The sequence below is a fragment of the Maylandia zebra genome, linkage group LG22, assembly GCF_041146795.1.
Source record: "Maylandia zebra isolate NMK-2024a linkage group LG22, Mzebra_GT3a, whole genome shotgun sequence".
NCBI lineage: Eukaryota > Metazoa > Chordata > Actinopteri > Cichliformes > Cichlidae > Maylandia > Maylandia zebra.
The window spans coordinates 26297621-26319774 of NC_135187.1; the positions used below are offsets into that span (position 1 = coordinate 26297621).

The following is a 22154-nucleotide window of genomic DNA, read 5'->3' on the forward strand; positions in this document are numbered from 1 at the left end:
TAATTTATTTGTAAAATAAATTAAATAAAAAAAACCAAAGAAATGATTTAATTCTTTATTTTATTTTGTTTTATTAAAATCAAAATAACAACAAAAACAAAAATAACTAATAAAAAAATATTAAAAGTATTCAGCAGTGTTTTGTGAAATTTGTAATGAGCCTTAGTTAAGTTGATGTCACAGAAGTTTCTGAATCATTTAGATTGTTCAACAAACTGATTCACTCAGGTAAAGATGGTGAGCTGGAGCAATGGTACCCTTGGAGTTCAGTTTAAGTTTTCAGACAAATATTCCCTCGATCAGTTGCAGCTTCTGCTTTTAAATAAATGATTTAGCTGCAAATGTTTAGCTACAGGTAGCAAAGTCCAAAAGTGACACCAGCCAAACATGCAAAAAATGCAAGATGGTGGTGCGCACAGATACAGCGGCTCTATGCTCTCCACTTACCCAATTTCACTGTGCAAGAAACTGCACAATGACAATAAAAAGCTCTAAGTCTAAAACAGTTTCCTGTCCAGTAAAATCGGGCAATTATTCGCTCCAGAGTTTTATCCTACTCCAGGTGAGCAGCCATCGACTTGTAATGAGCCAGCTAAAACAATAATTTCTCAGTGGCTCTTCTGGCACCAACAAGTGGGTGTGTTCTTCCATCGTGCAAGTGTCACGACACACTGAACATGGTCTGAACATGGATTTTCCCTCGATATGTCTTTTCCACCAGTACTATGGGGTATTTGTGAATATCCATGACTGACCCGGCCAGGTGGCCAGCTGGTCTTTGGACAGGGTCACGGCAGTTTCAAGGTTCAACAAAATCCCTTTCACTGACAGACTGAAGGAAAGCTCCTCAAAAATGGAGGGTCTTCAAGCTCCTCAGTGGCAGGAAAAGGTTTCCCGGACCCAGTGTTGTATATTTGTTTCCCAAAAGATTGAACTAGTGGAGAGAAATCAGGTTCTGAAACCATCCAGAGGACAAAGTCTCCAACTGGTTTGTGGAAGTCCAGTTTCTCCAAATTAATCAGCGGGTGAAATGTCTCTTCATGGATGGTTTTGATTCTGTTGTTATTCACGAACAAAGCCGTCAAAGCAGCATATGAAAGAAAGTCATCTTTCATTGTTGTCTCCAGCGTGTTAAAAGAGAGATCGAGCTCAGTGATGAGTTTTGAAGCGGCTGCAGGGACTTCTCCAAGGTTTTGGCTCGAACAGTCGAAGGATGTTGTTCACAGTGGTGACACTGTTGACTGGTGATTGACAAGCACTGAGATACTAACATGACAAACACAAGAAACATCATGACTTATTCTCCTGAGTGCCTGCAAAACACAAACACAAAATCAAACTCAAAGCTTTTCTCTCAGATGCTGGTGTGGCACAATCTAATGATAAAAAAGGTCATGCTAACAGCTTTTGGAGCACAGCTGCACAAAATAACAGCTTTTGGAGCACAAAATGCATTACAGGTAAACCCAGTACCCAAACATGTTAACAAGGATAAAGAAAAAATCTGAAACAAAAGCAGGTAGTGTGGTGATTTATGTTGTGAGGATGCTTTCACTCCCATCAAAGTCACCCAGTGTTGAGAACCCAAATGAGCCCAAAAACCTCAAGTGGCTGCAACCAACAGCGAACGTCAAGAAGTGGATACTTGCATGTTGAGCCAGAAACATGCAGAAAACCCAAAAGAGGCAAGACAGCACATCTTGGTCCCACTCAGGCAGTACGAACACCTGGAAAGAGGAGCCCACAGTTCAGACCCAAGGTCACTGGTAAGGACACCAGCCAGTTATAAGTCTAGTTTTAATTTTCATTTTAGTTAGTGTTATGGCCTTTCTAAGGGTGGCCAGACCATAATATAAGGGTGATCCACCCCTGTCTGACCCCAAGCAGCACATCACACAACCAGTACAATTTTGATGGTGATTTTTTTTCACAGTGATTGAATTCTAACAAAGGAAAGGAGCGAACTATAGCTTCGGGGTGGACCCCAAAACAACAAACAAAAGGGACCGTATCTAAAGGATGTACAAAACTTATTTATGAAAAGAATAAAACCAAATGACAATGTCTTATCTCCCTAACTAAGAAAAACATGAGAAAAGGGTAATCAAATAAAAAGGCAGTCCACCCCTACATGCTCCTGTATAAAGAGACGGGTAACACAAAGCCTGCAGGTTGAGGTCCATGGCGGTGTCATCTTATATGTTGTCTCCAGGTCATTAGCCAATCTGTATGGGTCGTCCCATGGATGCACCAATCACGGAAAGGCACCTGCACACTCAGATTTACATATGAGACAACATTACGACAACAGTCGTAACATTAACTAAAAATGTTTTTCACCATCTCGTTTTAACTTCTGGTTTAGCTTCAGCTAACTAAAACTAAATGGACCTTGGAAATAATCACATCTTAATAGAGTGAACCATAGACTGTATAAAAGATAGGACCATTGCAACTTGACTGCAGCACTTCACCCTTTCACATAGTCCCAGCTCTTCTCTGTCATGTTTTATGGTGCTGCAAATGTCTTCAGTTGGTGAAAGGTCTGGGCTGCTGGTGTCTTGTTGTGCTTGCTATGCATCCCTGACTCGTTTCTTCTTTCTGCATCAAGTAAGGAATGTAGTGAAAGTTCCCAAGAGGTTAAAAACACAACTGAAAAAAGGCCATCAGACCTGAGTTGGGACACTTGGATTATGGAGCTTCTGGACCAAGAGAGTGGATGGGAGCATGTGTTTAACAAGTAAGAGTATAACGTCCCCCAAAATGTCCCTAACTAAGAAAAACATGAGAAAAGGGTAATCAAATAAAAAGGCAGTCCACCCCTACATGCTCCTGTATAAAGAAACAGGTAACACAAAGCCTGCAGGTTGAGGTCCATGGCGGTGTCATCTTATATGTTGTCTCCAGGTCAAGGAGACAACATATAACATGGATAGACAGACAGATTTCAAAATAGCCAGCTGGAATGTTAAGGGGTTGAATAACGGGATTAAGAGGAAGAAAATATTAACATATCTAAAGTTATTGTAACCCACCTAAAATTTGCCTCATGAAAATGAACTGCTGTTCCCAAAGAATGTCAGTAGGTGGCACTATGAGATTGTTTAGTGCTTGTGAACTTGAGTTGAGAACTGTAGAGAAGGAGAATAGCGCTAAGGCTACGTATGCTGGTCGGAGCTACTCACCGAGTTTTTCTTTAATCCTTGTTCAAGAAAAAGGTTGTGTGTGAAGACACAAATTGGATTTTACTTTTCCGCTTGTTGATGCTGATGTACCTCTGTTTTTGTGTTTTTTGTTCATTTCCGGTGAGTTGACTAACTGCGCTAGCATAGCAAGCTAATCGTCAGCTAATCATTAGCTTAGTATAATGTAAATTTCATGTGTTCCTTTTAAGTGCTGTATTATCTTTTTATTTCTTCACTTGTGAATGTTTTAAACCAATCGGAAATATTTCTTTGGAAGCTAGTAGGTAAGTTTTATTTATTGTAATGAGATGATAAATATGAGCAGTCTTTGGCTAAATAGTACTGCGACCATGTTTTGCACTTTCCTCGTGCATCAGTAATGTACATTCTCTCAATTCATTGGATTGATGTGACTGCTGTTCACAAAATATGAGATTTGAGTTAAATTTGTATGATGTGGAAATTGTTTTAAGGCTCTTTGATTAATTTTATTATTGATTGCATTAAGTCGTTATATACAAAGAGTGAGAGACATTTGGTCACTAGTGTTGATTAAGTTGTTATATGATATTCATGTAAAATATGTTCACTGCCCTGTGCAGGTTGGTTTTTTTGTTGGAGTCTAAAGTTGCGAGCCAGGATTCCGGATCCCCAGCTGCGATGCAGGAAAGATTTCCAGCCTACTTAAAGTGACAACTGCGTGACTTCTTGACAGATAAGCTTATGAGATCTCAGAACAATACACTACCCGGGTAGTACTACTAACATTAACACTATACTCACACACCTGAACTGAAAAGACTGAAAAGAACTCTGAACACTGAACTCTGAACTCTAAAACTGAATACACAGACTGACAAATATGGACAATTGGAACTGTTGTGAACTGTTGAATGACTGTTTTTGGTTTGTTTTGAATAAATGTTGACTGTTCTTTGAGCTGTGTGTCATTCGCGCCTTAGTCGATTCCTAGACACCATAAGCCTAAGATCCTAACTTTCTCTACATTCAGTAGTGGTAAAGTATCGTGTGTTACATTATCAAGAGTTGATATAGCCTTTATTCAAGAAATGCACACGTGTAAGTCAGAAGCCTTAAAACTTAAATGTTCCTGGGTAGGTAAAGTCTTTTCCAGTCCTGGAACTGGTAAAAGTAGGGGAGTGTCGGTTCTGATTCATAAAGCAGTTAGCTTTACTGAAACAAAAGTAATAACAGATAAGGAAGGTAGATTTATATTGGTTTATGGACAACTACTGGACACACCAATAATTTTATGTAATATCTATGCACCTAATGCGGACATACTCACCTTTTTTCATAACCTGTCACAGTATCTTTTGGAATTAGAAGGTGCACAAATAGTGGTAGGAGGAGATTTTAATCAAATACTGGATCAAGACCTAGATAGATCGCTTCCTAGGACAGGCACAGAGAGTAAATCTGTAGTTGCCATAAGGCAGATGACCTCAGGTTTAGGTCTGAATGATATTTGGCGGACAATGCATCCAGAAGGCAGGGAATATTTCTTTTACTCTCCGCCTCATAATGTTTATACTAGAATCGACTACTTTCTTATTTCTGAAGCCTTAGTGAATAACTCTATAGATTCAAGTATTGGTAACTAAGCTGTAGTGCCTCTTCACCTCACTGTGCAATACCTTTTGTGCAATACTTTTGTAAATAGTCAACGGTGCAATAGACTCAATACTTGAAATGTGCAATTCTTGAAATGTGCAATTCACTTGTATTTTTATTTTTATTCCTATTTATTCTATTTATCCCCTTCGTATATTTTATTTATATTGTCTCTGTATTTATATATATATATATGTGTGTGTGTGTGTGTGTGTGTATTATATATATATATATATAATACACACACACACACACACACACACACACACACACACACATATATATATATATATATATATATATATATATATATATATATATATATATATATATATATATATGTGTGTGTGTGTGTGTGTGTATTATATATATATATATATATATATATATATATATATATATATATAAAATATTCTGTAACTCTGTAACTTCTGTCGGTGCTGTGCTTTTTTGGAAATCGAATTTCCCAGAGGAACCCACCCGAGGGATTAATAAAGTTCTATCTAATCTAATCTAATCTAATATAGTATTCTCGGACCATGTGCCAATTTTTCTATGTCTTGAAAATATTTTACAGATTCCTCAAAGCCGCAGATAGGAATGAACTGGTCTGCATTGGTGCATCATATCTTTATTCTCTTCCCCCTCCTGCCCCCCCCCCCCCCCCCCCCCCCCCCCCCCCCCTCTTTCTTAAATAGATAACTATCATATCTGATATCATATCTCACAGTACAATAATATTGAATGGGTTGCATTGTTGTATTTTGTCATGTTTCTCAGGTCTTTGTCTGAATTTCTACGAACATTATTGCTAAGGATTGTCTTATTGCATTGGAGTCACACTGGGTTAAATATGTACACTTGGGTTTTAAGGGGTATTTATTATTTTCTTCTTTTTTTTGGGTTGTATGGAAGCCCCAAACGCAATTTCATTGTTCTTGACAATGACAATAAATAAATAAATACTAATACTAAATACTAAATGTGTCCTTAATTAAAGACTCTGGGTTTATTAAATTGATAAGCGATGAAATACAATTTTACAAACAGACAAATAATCGAGAGGACACTACATTGGCTACTTGGTGGGATGCTGTTAGGGAAAATATTCTAAAACACTTCTTCAGTAAAGACTCAGAGAAGAGAAACACACAGAACTTCTTGCTAGCAAGGGCAGCCTCCAGACTGAGACTCGCGCTGAGCTTTGCCCTTGTCTTTATTTTATACTTCAGTGTGTGTGTGTGTGTTACTGCTTGTCAAAGGGTCATATACATAAAAGCACAAAAGGTACATCCTTGGTCACAAAGAGGGTAGTCTCCCCCACCCTAGATGGTTCACCCTAGATAACACGGTGGGGAAGTCCAGCAGTTCATCTAAACAAAAGGCACTTAGACTAAAACAGACATAGCTATGTTAAAACAATAAAACAAGGTGCAACCTCTCATGCTCCCAGGACGTGGGGGTGCATTCCTGGGGTGCACACCAAGCCTGCAGCCTGTTAGAGATCACACATCCTGTCACTACACAATTAATTATATGCCTCTAAGCATACATGGTTAAATATTTCCTAATACAAATAACTACAAGCAGTATTCTACCATATGCAAACTTATATCACTAAAAGATTATACTGACTACTAAATACAATTTTCCATTGACAGATGCTATGAAGGCATACTTAAGGCGGAGGACAATTTCTTACGCTTCCTTTAAAAAGAAGGCAGCTAACAAGAATATCATTACGTTAGAAGCCAAATTAAAGGCACTTGAGGCAGTACATTCCCATACAAAAGACAGAGTTACGTTGAATAAAATTGTTAAAGTTAAATATAAGTTGAATGTACTGTACAACAGAAAGGCAGAATACGCTTTATTTCGCATTAATCAAGCATATTGGGAAATGGGAGAAAAGCCGAGTCGTTTATTAGCATACCGTCTTAAACAGAAAGACAGTATGAACCATATCCCAGGCATACGACAATCAGATGGGGTTATTTTAACTTCTTTTAGACATATAAATGATGGATTCAGGGCCTTTTACAATAATCTTTATTCTACACAAGGGAGTTTAGATGAACAGAAATTCGAAGCATTCTTTACTGATTTAAACCTGCCACAGCTTTCTACTACTGACCAGCAGATTATAGATGCTCCAATTACAGTGGAGGAGATTACCCGTGCAATTAACAGTATGCCACTTAATAAAGCTCCAGGATTAGATGGGTTACCATTGGATTTCTATAGAGCATTTGAGGATATGTTAAGTCCCCTGTTGCTCGATGTTTATAATGAGGCGTTCAAAGTAGGCTCATTACCTCAGTCAATGCACTCTGGACTTATAACATTTATTCTTAAAACTGGGAAAGACCCTTTAGACCCAAGTGGTTACCGCCCCATATCTTTGCTGAATTCTGACCAAAAAATCTTGGCAAAGGTCTTAGCGGGTCGATTAAAAGTAGTAATGGCGAAAATAATTCATGCAGACCAATCTGGTTTTGTTCCAAACCGCTATGGTTCAGATAATATTAGGCGGTTGGTTAATTTGCAAAATTATGTATATGATTCAGTATATCCAACAGTGGCCCTATCGCTGGATGCTGCACAAGCTTTTGATTGTGTTGAGTGGGATTATCTGTTTAAGACATTAGAAAAGTTTGGTTTTGGTGACAATTTTATTAGGTGGATAAAGATATTATATGATTCGCCTTCAGCGCGAGTATTGACGAATGGGCTCATATCAGACCTATTCCTTTTACTGAGATCCACAAAAATGGGTTGTCCCCTTAGCCCCGGTCTTTTTGTAATTGCTATAGAGCCTTTGGCACAAAAACTGAGAAATAATGTAAATATATTTGAAATTTCGATGGGTAATAGTCAACATAAGCTTCTATTATATACAGATGATGTGTTGTTACTTATGACCCAGCCTGGGAAGTCAATTCCAGCCCTATTAGAATGTATAGAAAGCTTTACGCTGCTTTCAGGGTATCGCGTCAACTGGGATAAATCAGAGGCAATGCCTATGTCAGGACACTGCCCCCATACTTTATTTAAACAGTTGGGAGTGTCATGGTTCTGGGTCAGTTTCGACCCAGTATTTTGAGTTTTGATTGATTAGTTTATTTTTGAATGTTTGTTGTGGTTTTGGGCGCTATGAGTATTATTATTATTATTATTATTAGAATTCTATGTTTCTGTTTATTCATGTTTAAGGATTTGTTCTCGGTTGTATCTCACGTTTAGTTTAGTTCAGGTTCCATGTGTCATTCTGTCTGTCTCTGTGTCAGGTCTGCGTCTTGGTGTAGTGTTCTCGTTTCCTGTTTTATTGTGAAGGTCTGCGTCCCATGTGAGTGTGTTCAGTTTTACCTCTGTTTCGTCTTGTTGATTATTCCCAGCTGTGTCCACCACCTGTGTGTAATTCCCCTGTGTTTCTCTGTGTGTATTTAAGTCGTGTCCTCTGTCATTGTAGTTGCTGGTCTGTCTGTGTTTTCCACCATGTTTCATCCGTGTGTTCCCTGCCGTCACCATCTTGTACCGTCGTCCACCTTGCTTCATGTTTGAGTTCCGGTTCGTATTCAGTAGTTTAGTTGTCTCCAGTCTAGTTTAGTTTGTGCTCCATTTGCTGTTTGTCTATATTTATTTCGTGTCCAATAAACCACCTTCACTCCTCCACTACTGCCTGCGATTGATCCTCATTTATTATTTTTATACGGCTTATCTCACTCGCCGTGACAGTACGCACCAGCCAGCTATGGATCCAGCGGCATTCAGTCCACCCAGGGAGCTTCGGGAGGCCGTTATCGACTCTGCTTCTAGATTAATTAACCAGTGGTTAGAGCATGAGGGAGACGCCTCTCTTTACACTGTGGAAGCCAACCTACAACACCTTATTTCCGGTTATCCCTGGCTATTGGACTCTCTGCATCCGCTCGTGCAGAGTTTCGTTCTCCACGAGCTTCACCTACACCCCCCGCCGCTACCGCAATTTTTTGTGTTTCTACTGAGGATAACAATGATTTCTCACCCATGGCCATAGCTTCTAAGACTGCCTGTTCTGAACCCTCGTTCCATGTTTATGACCGTGTCCGCTCCATTGTCCCATCCTCACTTCCATCCCAGTCAAATGCCAGGCCTGTAATGCTGCCCTCAGTTCAGTCAGCAGCCGCGCTGCCCTCAGTTCAGTCAGCAGCCGCGCTGCCCTCAGTTCAGTCACCCACTCCACCACTTATTACAACTCCACTACAGTCGTCTCCGCTACCTGTAGGTCACTCTGTAGCCGCTTCGCTGCCTATTGCTCTGTCGCCACCAGTTCAGCTGTCTGTCCGCTCGTTTACTCAGCCACCATCCTCACTATCTCATTCAAAGCAGGGAACACACTTCACCACAATATCTGCTGGTTCTCTTAAGCTGGCCATGTCAGAGACAGTTGCTCCCTCTAGGGCCTCCCCAGAGGCTGGGTGTCAGTCACCAGCCAACTCTGGACCCCTAGAGGTCAAGACGCCAGCGCCAGCAGCCTCACCGGAGAACTCACCAGAACAGTCTCAGCTCTCAGCACCCCCTGAGAGTTCAAGTGAGTTCACCCGTCCGCCTCCGTCCTCTGCTGAGTGTATTGGGGAACACTTTCAGCCCTCTGAGGACTGCATCCCACTGTTGCTGCCTGAGTCTAGCCACTGTGCTGCTCAGTCCCAGCCAGTGTCCACACTGGCAGAGGTCTCCGTGCCTGCTGCTTCAGTGTCTGTTTCCACTGGAGGGCCAGAGGGGCCCGTCCAGTCTCAAGCCATGTTAGCTGGGGGTTCAGGTGAACCCAGCCAGCATCCTGCCTCGTCGGCTGGAGGGCCTGAGGAGCCCAGCCAGCCTCAAGTGTCGTCAGCTGGGGGTTCGGGAGAACCCAGCCAGCCTCAACTGTCGTCAGCTGGGGGGCCCGAGTTGCCCGTCCAGCCTCAAGCCAAGTCAGATGGTGGGTCTGAGGAGCCCACCCAGCACCATGCCTCGTCTGCTGGGGGTCCTGGAGGACCCAGCAAGCACATCCTCACGTCTGCTGACGGTCCGGGGAAGTTTGTTTAGCCACCACCTGCTGAATCATCCCCTGTGGCTTCTACACCGTTGCCTGCATCCACATCACCTCCTGCAGCATCACTGCCTGCAGCATCACCACTGTCTGGTTCCGCAGCCGTCCCGCTGCCGTGCCTTCATCCACGCCTGGTCCAGCCTCCGTGCCTTCATCTGGTCCGGCTCCGCCTTCGTCTGGCCCTGCCTCGTCTTCGTTTGGTCCGGCTTCAGCTCCGCCTTCATCTGGTCCGGCTTCAGCTCCGCCTTCGTCTGGTCCTGCCTCGTCTTCGTCTGGTCCTGCCTCGTCTGGTCCTGCGGTTGCCACACCGCCATCAGAGCCAGCTCGACCCGTTCTGCCTCGCCTCTGCCGGCCGTTTTCCGGGCCTCTAAGTTGGCATCATGGCCTTCGGGGACGGCCTCCGGAAAGAGTTCGTCGCCGCCGCTGGCATCGCGGCCGACCTCCGGACCTGCTCAGTGGCCGCCACTGCCTTCCAAGTGGTCGGCCTCCAGAACTGTTTGCCCATCACCGCCGTTGCCGTGTGCACGGTCGGCCTCCAGAACTGTTTGCCCGTCGCCGCCGTTGCCGTGTGCACGGCCGGCCTCCAGAACTGTCTTGGTCCTTGTGTTGTCGACCCCCTGAACTTTTCTTAGACTCTTGTTGAGCTCTAGTTTGGTTTTGTTTTTGATCTGTTTTCGTGGACTGTTTTCTTGTGTTTTTGGACTGGTTTTGGCCTTCATCTGGTCCGGCTCCGCCTTCGTCTGGCCCTGCCTCGTCTTCGTTTGGTCCGGCTTCACCTCCGCCTTCATCTGGTTGGGCTTCAGCCCCTTGTTTTTGGTTTCATACCCTCCTTCCTTGACCCCCTCCACCCACCCTGGTCTGGTGCTCTGTTTTGTTGCTGTCTTTTTGTTTGGGGCTGTCGGGGGCCAGCCCTTGGAGGTGGGGGGGGGGGGGGGGGGGGGTACTGTCATGGTTCTGGGTCAGTTTCGACCCAGTATTTTGAGTTTTGATTGATTAGTTTATTTTTGAATGTTTGTTGTGGTTTTGGGCGTTATGATTATTATTATTATTATTATTATTATTATTATTCCATCCATCCATCCATCCATTCGCTTCCGCTTGTCCTTTTCAGGGTCGCGGGGGGCGCTGGAGCCTATCCCAGCTGTCATAGGGCGAGAGGCGGGGTACACCCTGGACAGGTCGCCAGTCTGTCGCAGGGCCAACACACAGGGACAGACAACCATTCGCACTCACATTCATACCTAGTGACAATTTGGATTATCCAATTAACCTATCCCCACAAGCTGCATGTCTTTGGACGGTGGGAGGAAGCCGGAGTACCCGGAGAGAACCCACGCAAACACGGGGAGAACATGCAAACTCCACACAGAAAGACCCCGGCCTGATGTTGGAATTGAACTCAGGACCTTCTTGCTGTGCGGCAACAGTGCTAACCACCGTGCCACCGTGCTGCCCTATTATTATTATTATTATTATTATTATTATTATTAGAATTCTATGTTTCTGTTTATTCATGTTTAAGGATTTGTTCTCGGTTGTATCTCACGTTTAGTTTAGTTCAGGTTCCATGTGTCATTCTGTCTGTCTCTCAGTGTCAGGTCTGCGTCTTGGTGTAGTGTTCTCGTTTCCTGTTTTATTGTGAAGGTCTGCGTCCCATGTGAGTGTGTTCAGTTTTACCTCTGTCTAGTCTTGTTGATTATTCCCAGCTTTGTCCACCACCTGTGTGTAATTCCCCTGTGTTTCTCTGTGTGTATTTAAGTCGTGTCCTCTGTCATTGTAGTTGCTGGTCTGTCTGTGTTTTCCACCATGTTTCATCCGTGTGTTCCCTGCCGTCACCATCTTGTACCGTCGTCCACCTTGCTTCATGTTTGAGTTCCGGTTCGTATTCAGTAGTTTAGTTGTCTCCAGTCTAGTTTAGTTTGTGCTCCATTTGCTGTTTGTCTATATTTATTTCGTGTCCAATAAACCACCTTCACTCCTCCACTACTGCCTGCGATTGGATCCTCATTTATTATTTTTATACGGCTTATCTCACTCGCCGTGACAGGGAGTTTCTGTGGTCCGTGAATGGTTTGAGGTATTTGGGGATACAAATTACCTCGGATTACACTAAGATGGTTCCAGCAAATATGGAGCCAATGTTTGAAAGGATAAAAATGGAATTTGGTAGATGGTCCAGAGTGTGTCTCACAATATGGGGTAAAATTAGTTGTATTAAGATGATGACTGCACCCATGATCTTTTATATTTTATCTAATATTCCATTACACATTCCAGATAAGTATTTCAAAGATCTAGACTTTTTAATGCGGCAGTTTCTTTGGGATAGCTCACCACATCGTTTAAGTATTAAGAAACTTCAAGCGAGTGCAAAACAAGGAGGTTTTTCATTGCCTAATTTCCAATGGTATTATTGGGTGATGAACGTGAAACAACTTAGAGCTTGGTTACCTACTGCACCAGTTAAACCCATCTGGTCCCATATAGAGACGGAAGTTAATGGCGGTATTTCTCCTTGGAGGGAGCTGTTTGATACCAGTCATAAAACTACCCATCCTATAATTGCAAAGATACTGTGGTTTAAATTACATAGGGCAGGTCGCTGGGACTTTATTAAATCACCTTCGGCAACCTTATGGAGTAATAAAATAATTTTAATTGGAGGGACATCGGTTGACTGGTTACAGTGCCGTAAAGCAGGCATCCTTAATGTATCAGATTTATTTGACTGTGGGACTAAATGTTTTTTAAGCTTTGATAAAATTGTGGAGTTATATAAGTTGCAGCGTAATCAATTCTGGAGATATGTCCAAATACATAGTTCATTATCGAAGTGGCTGGGAACCCCTTTGAGTTGTCCTGTGGGCAGCCCTGTGGAAGTCCTGCTCTCAAGATCATCCTTGGGTAAAGGCATTACCTCTAAGATTTATCACTTATTGCAAGAACGGTCAGCTGACCCTCTCCTTAAAGTTAAGGGCTACTGGGCCCAGGGCATGGCATTGGACATATCTTCAGTTGAATGGGATTCATGTTTTCAAAATATTAATACTATGTATAAAGAAACAGGCAGTAGATTGATTCAATTTAAGATAATCCATAGGTGGCATCGAACACCGCAACAATTGTATAAATGGAACCTGGCCTCTACGGACGAATGTTGGAGATGTGATGGTCAAAATGCTTTGATTTTACATATCTTATGGAGCTGTTCGGCACTTCGGGATTGGTGGGAAAATATAATGGAGGTAATTTTCAGTGTTTTAAAAAGGAGATTTGTTATCTCACCAAAACAGTCCATACTTGGTATAACCACAGAAATTTCTGATGTACAGGGAGTGCAGAATTATTAGGCAAATGAGTATTTTGTCCACATCATCCTCTTCATGCATGTTGTCTTACTCCAAGCTGTATAGGCTCGAAAGCCTACTACCAATTAAGCATATTAGGTGATGTGCATCTCTGTAATGAGAAGGGGTGTGGTCTAATGACATCAACACCCTATATCAGGTGTGCATAATTATTAGGCAACGTCCTTTCCTTTGGCAAAATGGGTCAAAAGAAGAACTTGACAGGCTCAGAAAAGTCAAAAATAGTGAGATATCTTGCAGAGGGATGCAGCAGTCTCAAAATTGCAAAGCTTCTGAAGCGTGATCATCGAACAATCAAGCGTTTCATTCAAAATAGTCAACAGGGTCGCAAGAAGCGTGTGGAAAAACCAAGGCGCAAAATAACTGCCCATGAACTGAGAAAAGTCAAGCGTGCAGCTGCCAAGATGCCACTTGCCACCAGTTTGGCCATATTTCAGAGCTGCAACATCACTGGAGTGCCCAAAAGCACAAGGTGTGCAATACTCAGAGACATGGCCAAGGTAAGAAAGGCTGAAAGACGACCACCACTGAACAAGACACACAAGCTGAAACGTCAAGACTGGGCCAAGAAACATCTCAAGATTGATTTTTCTAAGGTTTTATGGACTGATGACATGAGAGTGAGTCTTGATGGGCCAGATGGATGGGCCCGTGGCTGGATTGGTAAAGGGCAGAGAGCTCAATCCGACTCAGATGCCAGCAAGGTGGAGGTGGAGTACTGGTTTGGGCTGGTATCATCAAAGATGAGCTTGTGGGGCCTTTTCGGGTTGAGGATGGAGTCAAGCTCAACTCCCAGTCCTACTGCCAGTTTCTGGAAGACACCTTCTTCAAGCAGTGGTACAGGAAGAAGTCTGCATCCTTCAAGAAAAACATGATTTCCATGCAGGACAATGCTCCATCACACGCGTCCAAGTACTCCACAGCGTGGCTGGCAAGAAAGGGTATAAAAGAAGAAAAACTAATGACATGGCCACCTTGTTCACCTGATCTGAACCCCATTGAGAACCTGTGGTCCATCATCAAATGTGAGATTTACAAGGAGGGAAAACAGTACACCTCTCTGAACAGTGTCTGGGAGGCTGTGGTTGCTGCTGCACGCAATGTTGATGGTGAACAGATCAAAACACTGACAGAATCCATGGATGGCAGGCTTTTGAGTGTCCTTGCAAAGAAAGGTGGCTATATTGGTCACTGATTTGTTGTTGTTTTGTTTTTGAATGTCAGAAATGTATATTTGTGAATGTGGAGATGTTATATTGGTTTCACTGGTAAAAATAAATAATTGAAATGGGTATATATTTGTTTTTTGTTAAGTTGCCTAATAATTATGCACAGTAATAGTCACCTGCACACACAGATATCCCCCTAAAATAGCTCAAACTAAAAACAAAAACTACTTCCAAAAACATTCAGCTTTGATATTAATGAGTTTTTTGGGTTCATTGAGAACATGGTTGTTGTTCAATAATAAAATTATTCCTCAGAAATACAACTTGCCTAATAATTCTGCACTCCCTGTAGATTTTTCCAGTTATACAAAAAGATGGATTATTTTGGCTCTTACTACGGCCAAACGGGTCCTGCTAAGACATTGGCGGAAAAAGAACCCCCCCTCCCTATGAAGAGTGGCTAAAGACAATGGCTAAGTTGGCGTCTTACGAAAAAGTGACTTATGGTTTATTAGACAAATTGCATCAATATGATTGTATTTGGTCCCCCTTTACAAGCTGGCTTTCTGTAACTTGAAGAACAGAGGAGTAATGACAGAGTGGTGGTGTGGGAATTGGTGTGCGAAGAAAGAATAGGATAACTTCCCTTTGTTTTGTTTTTTGTTGTTGTGTTTTGTTTTTGTTTGTTTGTTTTTTAAACTATTTATTTATGTAGTTATCCTTAAGCTCTGTTATTGAAGTTTAAAATGAAATAAATAAAAATTGTTGATGATAAAAAAAAGTTTAAACTTCAAAGCTCATGCATGCATGCACATCCAGTGCTCAGTGTCTAATTGTGTGTTTGTGTTTTTATCTTTTTGCAGTAGCGCAGTGAAACATTTGGGCGGTGGATAAATAATGGAAAATAAAATTCAGACTACAGACGGCTTCAGGTGAGTACACGTGGTGCACAAGGACCAAAGCTCACCTTCTCAACCTGGACAAAATGAATTATTTTACACTGATACTGTAAACTTTTGTTTGTGTGTCAGGTTTCCATACATCGGAAGCAGCTGCTGCATCTGTAATTCTGTCCGTCCCGAGGAGAGTCCACACTCTACATCCTTGGCTCACCTATAATGACGCACAGGTGCTGCACACAACTAGATCTGCAGCTTGTGAGGAACAGCAGCACTCAGCCTACATCCTGTTTTACAAGATTAACGTAAGAAGACAGCATCTCATCCTGAAGTGAGAGAATGGCACGCCAGCTGCAGCCTAATCCAGTCTCTCTTCTTTTCTTTTTTCGGTGCCCAGACACCCTTCAGTTTCATCATGTCATCCCTAACAATACAATGTAGAGTTGGATGGAGGATGAAGACAGCAGAGAGCAAAAGAAACAGGTAAGAGCAGACAGGTAGTCAGAGTTAACAAAAACTTTTAAAGCCAGTGTAGCTTCTGTTTTGAACACATTTATTGATGACAATTTTACATAAATAAGCAGTGTGTTATACTGTTATCAGATGTGGAGTCTCACTAACCACTTTAATAGTGACTTGTGTCTCAAATACTGTTTATTTGTCTTAGTTACAGATAGTGAAATAAAAATGGAACGAGAAGCGTAGGATTTTGAATTGATACCATTGGTGCATCTACTAAAGTTCTGGGGTCAGTTTGAATATCAGTGACCTTGACCTTGAGTTCAAGTTTTCTGAAAATCTTGTGAATGCTACAACTCTGTGACGAGAAGTAAGTCTCCTAGGTCTTTAAATTTGTATATAGGTGAATCTAGTAGGAAGCTGAAGGGTTGCACTGCGGGCCATCTGTAGAGGTGTAGAGTCAACAACCTGTCTGTGAACGTGGACAAAACAAAAGAGATTGTTGACTTCAGGAGAGCACAGTGGGATCACTGCCCACTTAACATGAATGGATCCTCTGTGGAGGTCGTCAAGAGCACCAGATTTCTTGGTGTCCACCTGGCGGAGAACCTCTCCTGCTCCCTCAACACCAGCTCCATAACCAAGAAGGCCCAGCAGCGTCTCTACTTCAAGCAGAAGCTGAGGAAAGCCCATCTCCCACCATCCATTCTCACCACCTTTTACAGTGGGACTAACAAGAGCATCCTAAGTAGCTGCATCACTGTCTGGTATGGTAACTGCAGCGTATTAGATCGCAGTACCCTACAACGGATTGTGAGAGCAGCTGAGAAGATCATTGGAGTCCCTCTCCCCTCCTTATAACACCCGCTTGCTGGAGGACCCCACACAGCCTTCAAACACACTCTTCACCCTGCTGCCTTCTGGAAAGAGGTCCCAGAACATCCGGGCCCTCGCTACCAAACTACGGAAAAGTTTCTTCCCACAAGCCGTCAGACCCCTGAACACTCAGTGACTGCACTGGCACACGCACACCTTCACACATGTCACTACCAAGCACTTATCTGCAGTATCTCACACTCATACACATACATACAGACACCAAGTTACTTTTGCACAATACTCAGCATTTTGCACATTTCCATTGTCTTGTGTCTGTATCGTCCTGTTCTGTCTAGTTTTGCACTGTTTTGTCTTGTTTATTTTTGCAATTTATGCACACTGCACTTTATGTAGTCCTGGGTTTGTCCGTATATGTCATATATAGCACCAGGGTCTCGGAGGAACGCGGTCTCATTTCACTCTGTACAGTACCTCTGCACGTGGTTAAAATGACAATAAAAGCCACTTGACTTGACCTGTTTTTGTAGCAGTTGCTTGGAGACGAGCACCATACAGTTCAAATGAGCATACATTCCAAAATATGCAAATGAGCCCCATACATCATAATGCTGATGTTTGCTGTTCAGGGTATGAACGTTCTATGCTGAAAGTTTATAAATATACAACCTTTGACTGCTTGTTTTCAGTTGAACTTTTGCAAAGCTGAGGAGATTTTGGCTGCGATCACATCAAGTCCAAAGATGTTTAAACTTCTTTTTCACAGAAAGGTAAGTTTGAAGAGACTCGCAGCACATTTCTCTGAATGTTTTCTTATGGTAAATAAGCATTTTTGAAACTTTTAAGGAAGCTTCTTGGATGATTTCTGTAAAAACTGAATTTTGAATCCAAATGAAGGATATTGTATTTTCTTACCATATACTTTGTTTTATGCCATTACTGATGTTGCTTTTCTTGTTTCTAAACAGAAATCACACAAACAAAACGTGGCAGAGAAGGAAATTCCTTCTACGTCTCATCAGAGGTAAAGAAATGCGCCGCTCTTTAATGCTGCTGGAGATATTTATAGCAGTGGTTTAGTTGGAGCTCTTGTTGGAGTGTAAATGTTAGTTGGAGTGTAAATGTACAAAATACATGATTTTGTTCCATTACAGTTATTAATTTTTATCTGCAATCTCCAGCATGTACTCCTTGTTAAAAATTTCCACTTTGAAAAATAACATTTACACTTTTGTCCTCATCAGCATCCCGGATGCTTGTGTTGCTGAAAATGGTCAAAAGAAGAAGAGAAAATGGAGACACCTCTGCTGTTCCTCGGTTTGCTTTTACACGAAACATATGAAATGCACATTCTCTTTAAATTGCACTTGTTAATTTAAAGTGACTTTACTTTTTTAATAAACTTATGTTTGTTCGTCCTCTGCAGCAAACTGACAGCGATGCAGAGGCAGAGAGCAACACTGTGAAGACACAAAAAAAGTGTCGCTGGTTTCTTTTTAAATTCTGGAAGGTATGTTTTATGGAAAGAGTCACTGTCATCAAGCATTTACTCATCACAGTTAAATGCGAAGAATTAAGAGCAATTTAGCACATCCATGTCCTCAAATTAGGTTCAAAGATGTTTAAAGTTTTTTTTTTCACAGAAAGGTAAGTTTGAAGAGACTTGCAGGATGTTTCTCTAAATATTTTTTATGGTAAATAAGCATTTTTGAATCTTTTAATGAAGTTTGATGGATGATTTCTGTAAAAACTGAATTTTGATCAGAACCAAATGAAGGATTTTGTATTTCATAGGACAAACTTTAAAACTCATTTTAAAGCATGAATAAATTGTTTTTAATTTATTTAAAGATATTCCTATATATCTGCTTCATGAGCTGACAGCTCACTAAAGTGATAAATAATATGAAATAATACCAAATTTTCTAACTGGACACTTTTCATGGAGAGACTCCCTTGGTATGTTTGTTTTATGCCATTACTGATGTTGGTTTTCTTGTTTCTAAACAGAAATTACACAAACAAAACGTGGCAGAGAAGGAAATTCCTTCTACGTCTCATCAGAGGTAAAGAAATGCGCCGCTCTTTAATGCTGCTGGAGATATTTATAGCAGTGGTTTAGTTGGAGCTGTTTTATTTCCCTTTTATTGGCATTTTTCTTCCACCTTGTGTATTTACATCTTTTTTACTACTTTTGGACGTCCTCCAAAATGTTTCAACTTCAAAGCTCATGCATACATGCGCATACACTGCTCAGAATCTTGACATCTTTCCTAATTTTGTGTTTGTGTTTTTACCTTTTTGGAGCAGTGTAGCATGCGGTGGGAAAAAAATAGAAAGTCAAACTGGGACTATAGACTGCTTCGGGTGAGTACACGTGGTGCACAAAGACTCACTTTGTCAAAGTGGAGAAAATGAATTATTTTACACTGATACTGTAAACGTTGCGCGTGTGTGTCAGGTTTCCAAACATCGGAAACACCTGCTACATGAACTCCTGCCTGCAGAGCCTCCTCAACATTGAGGAGTTCATAAGAGACATCAGGCGTCAGGGGGTTTTGTGGAGCACAGATCCAGAAGCTCAGCTCTTAAGGTGCACTACGTCAACCTTCTACTTTCTTCAAAAACCTGAAGAACAAAGAGATCTAACAGCAGAAATGTCTGTTTACCCTTCCTTTCTACAGAAGGCTTATTGATGTCAGGGACTGTCACGAGTCAACAGATTATGGCCTTAAAGATCACCACCTAAGAGCTTTTAAGAAGGCATTCAGCAGTCAAGCTCCTGAATACACCGGCAGTGCACAGAAAGTGCGTCAGCTATTTGGACATTTCGTTTTTTGCTTTACCTTCTGATTTTGATGTACTGTTTTAAATCTCTCTGCTTTTCTTTCAGGACGCTCATGAATTCCTAACATTATTCCTCGATGAGGTCAAAAGGCTCACACCTCACCTGGAGAGGAACGCAGCTCTCCTGGGCCAAAGTTATAGCTGCCCAGTAGAAGACCATCACATTTTTAAAATGGAAAACATGAGGACATGCAAGAGGTAAGCCTGTCTTTCAGAAACGCAGAGCTGGTTGCAATATTTTCATATACCTCTTTTCCACGTACCTGATCTTTACTTTAACTACGTTACTCCTGAAATGTGTAGCTGCGGTCACCAATCATCACAGCAAGAGGAATTCACCAGCTTGTCTCTAGACCTTGTTCCAGAGGGGTCTATTATAAACATGTTAGAGACATACTTGAAGGTAAGATCACAAATTCCAATAGAGTTGTCGTATCAGCGATCTTAACACACCTTTTTTGTTAGTGTTTGTGTGCATGTGTGTGTGCATATGTTGAGATTTCTTTCTACCATAAAGCCTGTTTTCTCTGTGCTGTTGCTCAGGAACAAGAAATAGAATTTCGCTGTGATTGTGGAGGGACGGCCTCAGAACTGAAGTCGTCTTTTGATACACTGCCAAGGTGAGTAAGGTCACATCAGAATTGATCGACTGACCAGGTTTCCAAACTGTGGCGCATCAAATATCAGAGTTCTTCGAGACAATACTTGAGCAGTCGTTTTCTCCCATCTTCTGTTTGTGTTTGACACTCATTCTTCTTATTTTCTACCTTGTTTGTGTTTTTTTTCTTTTCTGCCAGAGTTCTGATCTTGCATCTGAAGAGGTTTGGCTTTACACAAACCTACAAGATTAAGAAGGTGGATGACCCCGTCAGGCTGCAGAGGGACTTGGTGGTGCCATCCAATCAGGTAAAAACAGACTGCAGAACGTCTCAGGCTACGTCCACACTAGCCCGGATAGATTTGAAAACTCCGTGTCCACACTGGCGTTTTCAGTCATTTTCAAATAGTTGTGCGTCTGCATTGAAACGGCCGAAAACGCTTACGTTCCAGTCCTGCGCATGCGCAAAAGTGAGTGAGAATTACAGAATTTGAAGAAAAGCTATCCGGAGCATGTACAAACTGATATTAATCTTTTTTAGGGCTGTCAAAGTTGAGAGCAATCAAAACAACTGCTGTCTAATGCACTCGGCTTATCTTTGTTTAATTGCTCACATGACTGCATCACATGACCAAAATGCGTCATCGTTTTAGAAAGTCTGCGTTTTCAAGTGTCCACACTGCGATGGGACAACTCCGTTTTGAAATGTATGCGTTTTCGAGAGCGTTTTCAAGATGCTGTGTTTTTCCTTGAGGAAAACGCCGTCTCGGTGTGGACGGGAGGTCAAAGCGGAGAGAAAACGATGCGTTTTCAAACGAAAACGCATTAGTGTGGACGTAGCCTCAGCAAATCAGCTTAATTATGGCACTGATGTGAGACTTTATGAAACTAACACTCTTTGGATTTGTTCCTTCTCAGGGTGGTGGCTGTTATAGTCTTTGCAGCATCATCAGTCATTATGGAGGCACAGAGTCAGGTAAAACAACAGACTTGTGACAAACAGAAAATGAAACTTGCTACTTTTCAGTGAAGGACTCACACACAAAAGCTTTTGATGTTCTAAGAAGCACTAAGTCAAAATCACTGTTTGCTTGAATCAGTTGACTTCCAGAAGTTGGATTCATTTGTCTTAATGTGATTTCAGGACACTACATCTGTAGTTCTGTCCATCCTGAGGAGAGTCAGCACTCTACATCAGATCGCTGGCTCACCTATAATGACGCACAGGTGCTCCACACAACTGGATCTGCAGTTTGTGAGGAACAGCAGCAGTCGGCCTACATCCTGTTTTACAAGAGAAACGTAAGAAGACACAGCATCTCATCCTGAAGTGAGAGAATTTTTAAATGTCCTGTTACCTTGTTAACCAGTTTTGTCTTCATTCTCAGTTCTGAAACAGGAAATGGAAGGAAGGAAGGAAGTTAAGGTCATCATCATGCTGAGAAGGAAAAGCAGTCGTCCCAGCCCACCATCGCACACTGGAGGACAAGTATAGGTAAGTATTGCCCTCAGGAGGGAGGGTCCTGCCAGAGAGCCTGGTCCTCCCAAGATTTCTTCCTCCAGGAGGGAGTTTTTTCTTGCCACCGTCGCCCCACATTCACTGGTCTCATCAGCAGGGACATTTTTAACCTCCTAAGACCTGAACTTTCATGGCATGCATTTTTAATTTCTCTGTGCCATTTAGGTTGATTGGGACCCGATGAAGGTAAAAACCAAGACATCAGATTCGGACTATCTTTTTTTTGTTTCTCAAAAGAATGAGATCCACATATGAGGACATTCATTTTAAATTTCGATTGAACAGTGGCAGTGTCATGTCCTCCCTCATAAGTGGATATCAGGTTTTTGAAGAGCAAAATTTTGTATTTTGGTCTAGACAACCCAAAATGTTATGTCTACATATGTGGACACCAGGTCCTAGGAGGTTAAAACAAAATCTACTAGAGATCGTCCTTTTCTGGACCAGTGTTTGGCTTGCTCTCTGGGAACAACAAATTAGTGCTGTCAGCGTTAACGTCATTAGGTAAAATGACGTTAACGCTGACAGCACTAATTTGTTGTTGTTATTATTAATATTATTATTAATTTA

At 41.8% G+C, this 22154-nt stretch overlaps 1 protein-coding gene across 3 annotated transcripts; it reads left to right on the forward strand.

Moving 5' to 3' along the window:
• Nucleotides 1-2342: 2342 nt before the first annotated feature.
• Nucleotides 2343-22091, forward strand: LOC143414698 (ubiquitin carboxyl-terminal hydrolase 37-like). Of its 3 annotated transcripts, none has more exons than XM_076879536.1 (20): nt 2343-2740; nt 3788-3937; nt 15289-15357; nt 15457-15629; nt 15722-15807; nt 17310-17390; nt 17589-17644; nt 17865-17937; nt 18047-18130; nt 18631-18686; nt 18931-18987; nt 19082-19213; nt 19305-19428; nt 19514-19665; nt 19771-19870; nt 20011-20087; nt 20265-20373; nt 20984-21041; nt 21210-21367; nt 21454-22091. In XM_076879536.1, the coding sequence occupies exons 5-20, from the start codon at nt 15772-15774 to the stop codon at nt 21457-21459; spliced, it is 1359 nt and encodes a 452-aa protein (XP_076735651.1). In that variant the 5' UTR covers nt 2343-2740; nt 3788-3937; nt 15289-15357; nt 15457-15629; nt 15722-15771; the 3' UTR covers nt 21460-22091. The 3 variants fall into 3 exon arrangements, with proteins under 3 accessions (XP_076735651.1, XP_076735650.1, XP_076735652.1); XM_076879535.1 differs by lacking the exon at nt 2343-2740 and adding an exon at nt 2847-3305; XM_076879537.1 differs by lacking the exon at nt 2343-2740 and adding an exon at nt 3342-3469.
• The last annotated feature ends 63 nt before the right edge of the window (nt 22092-22154 follow it).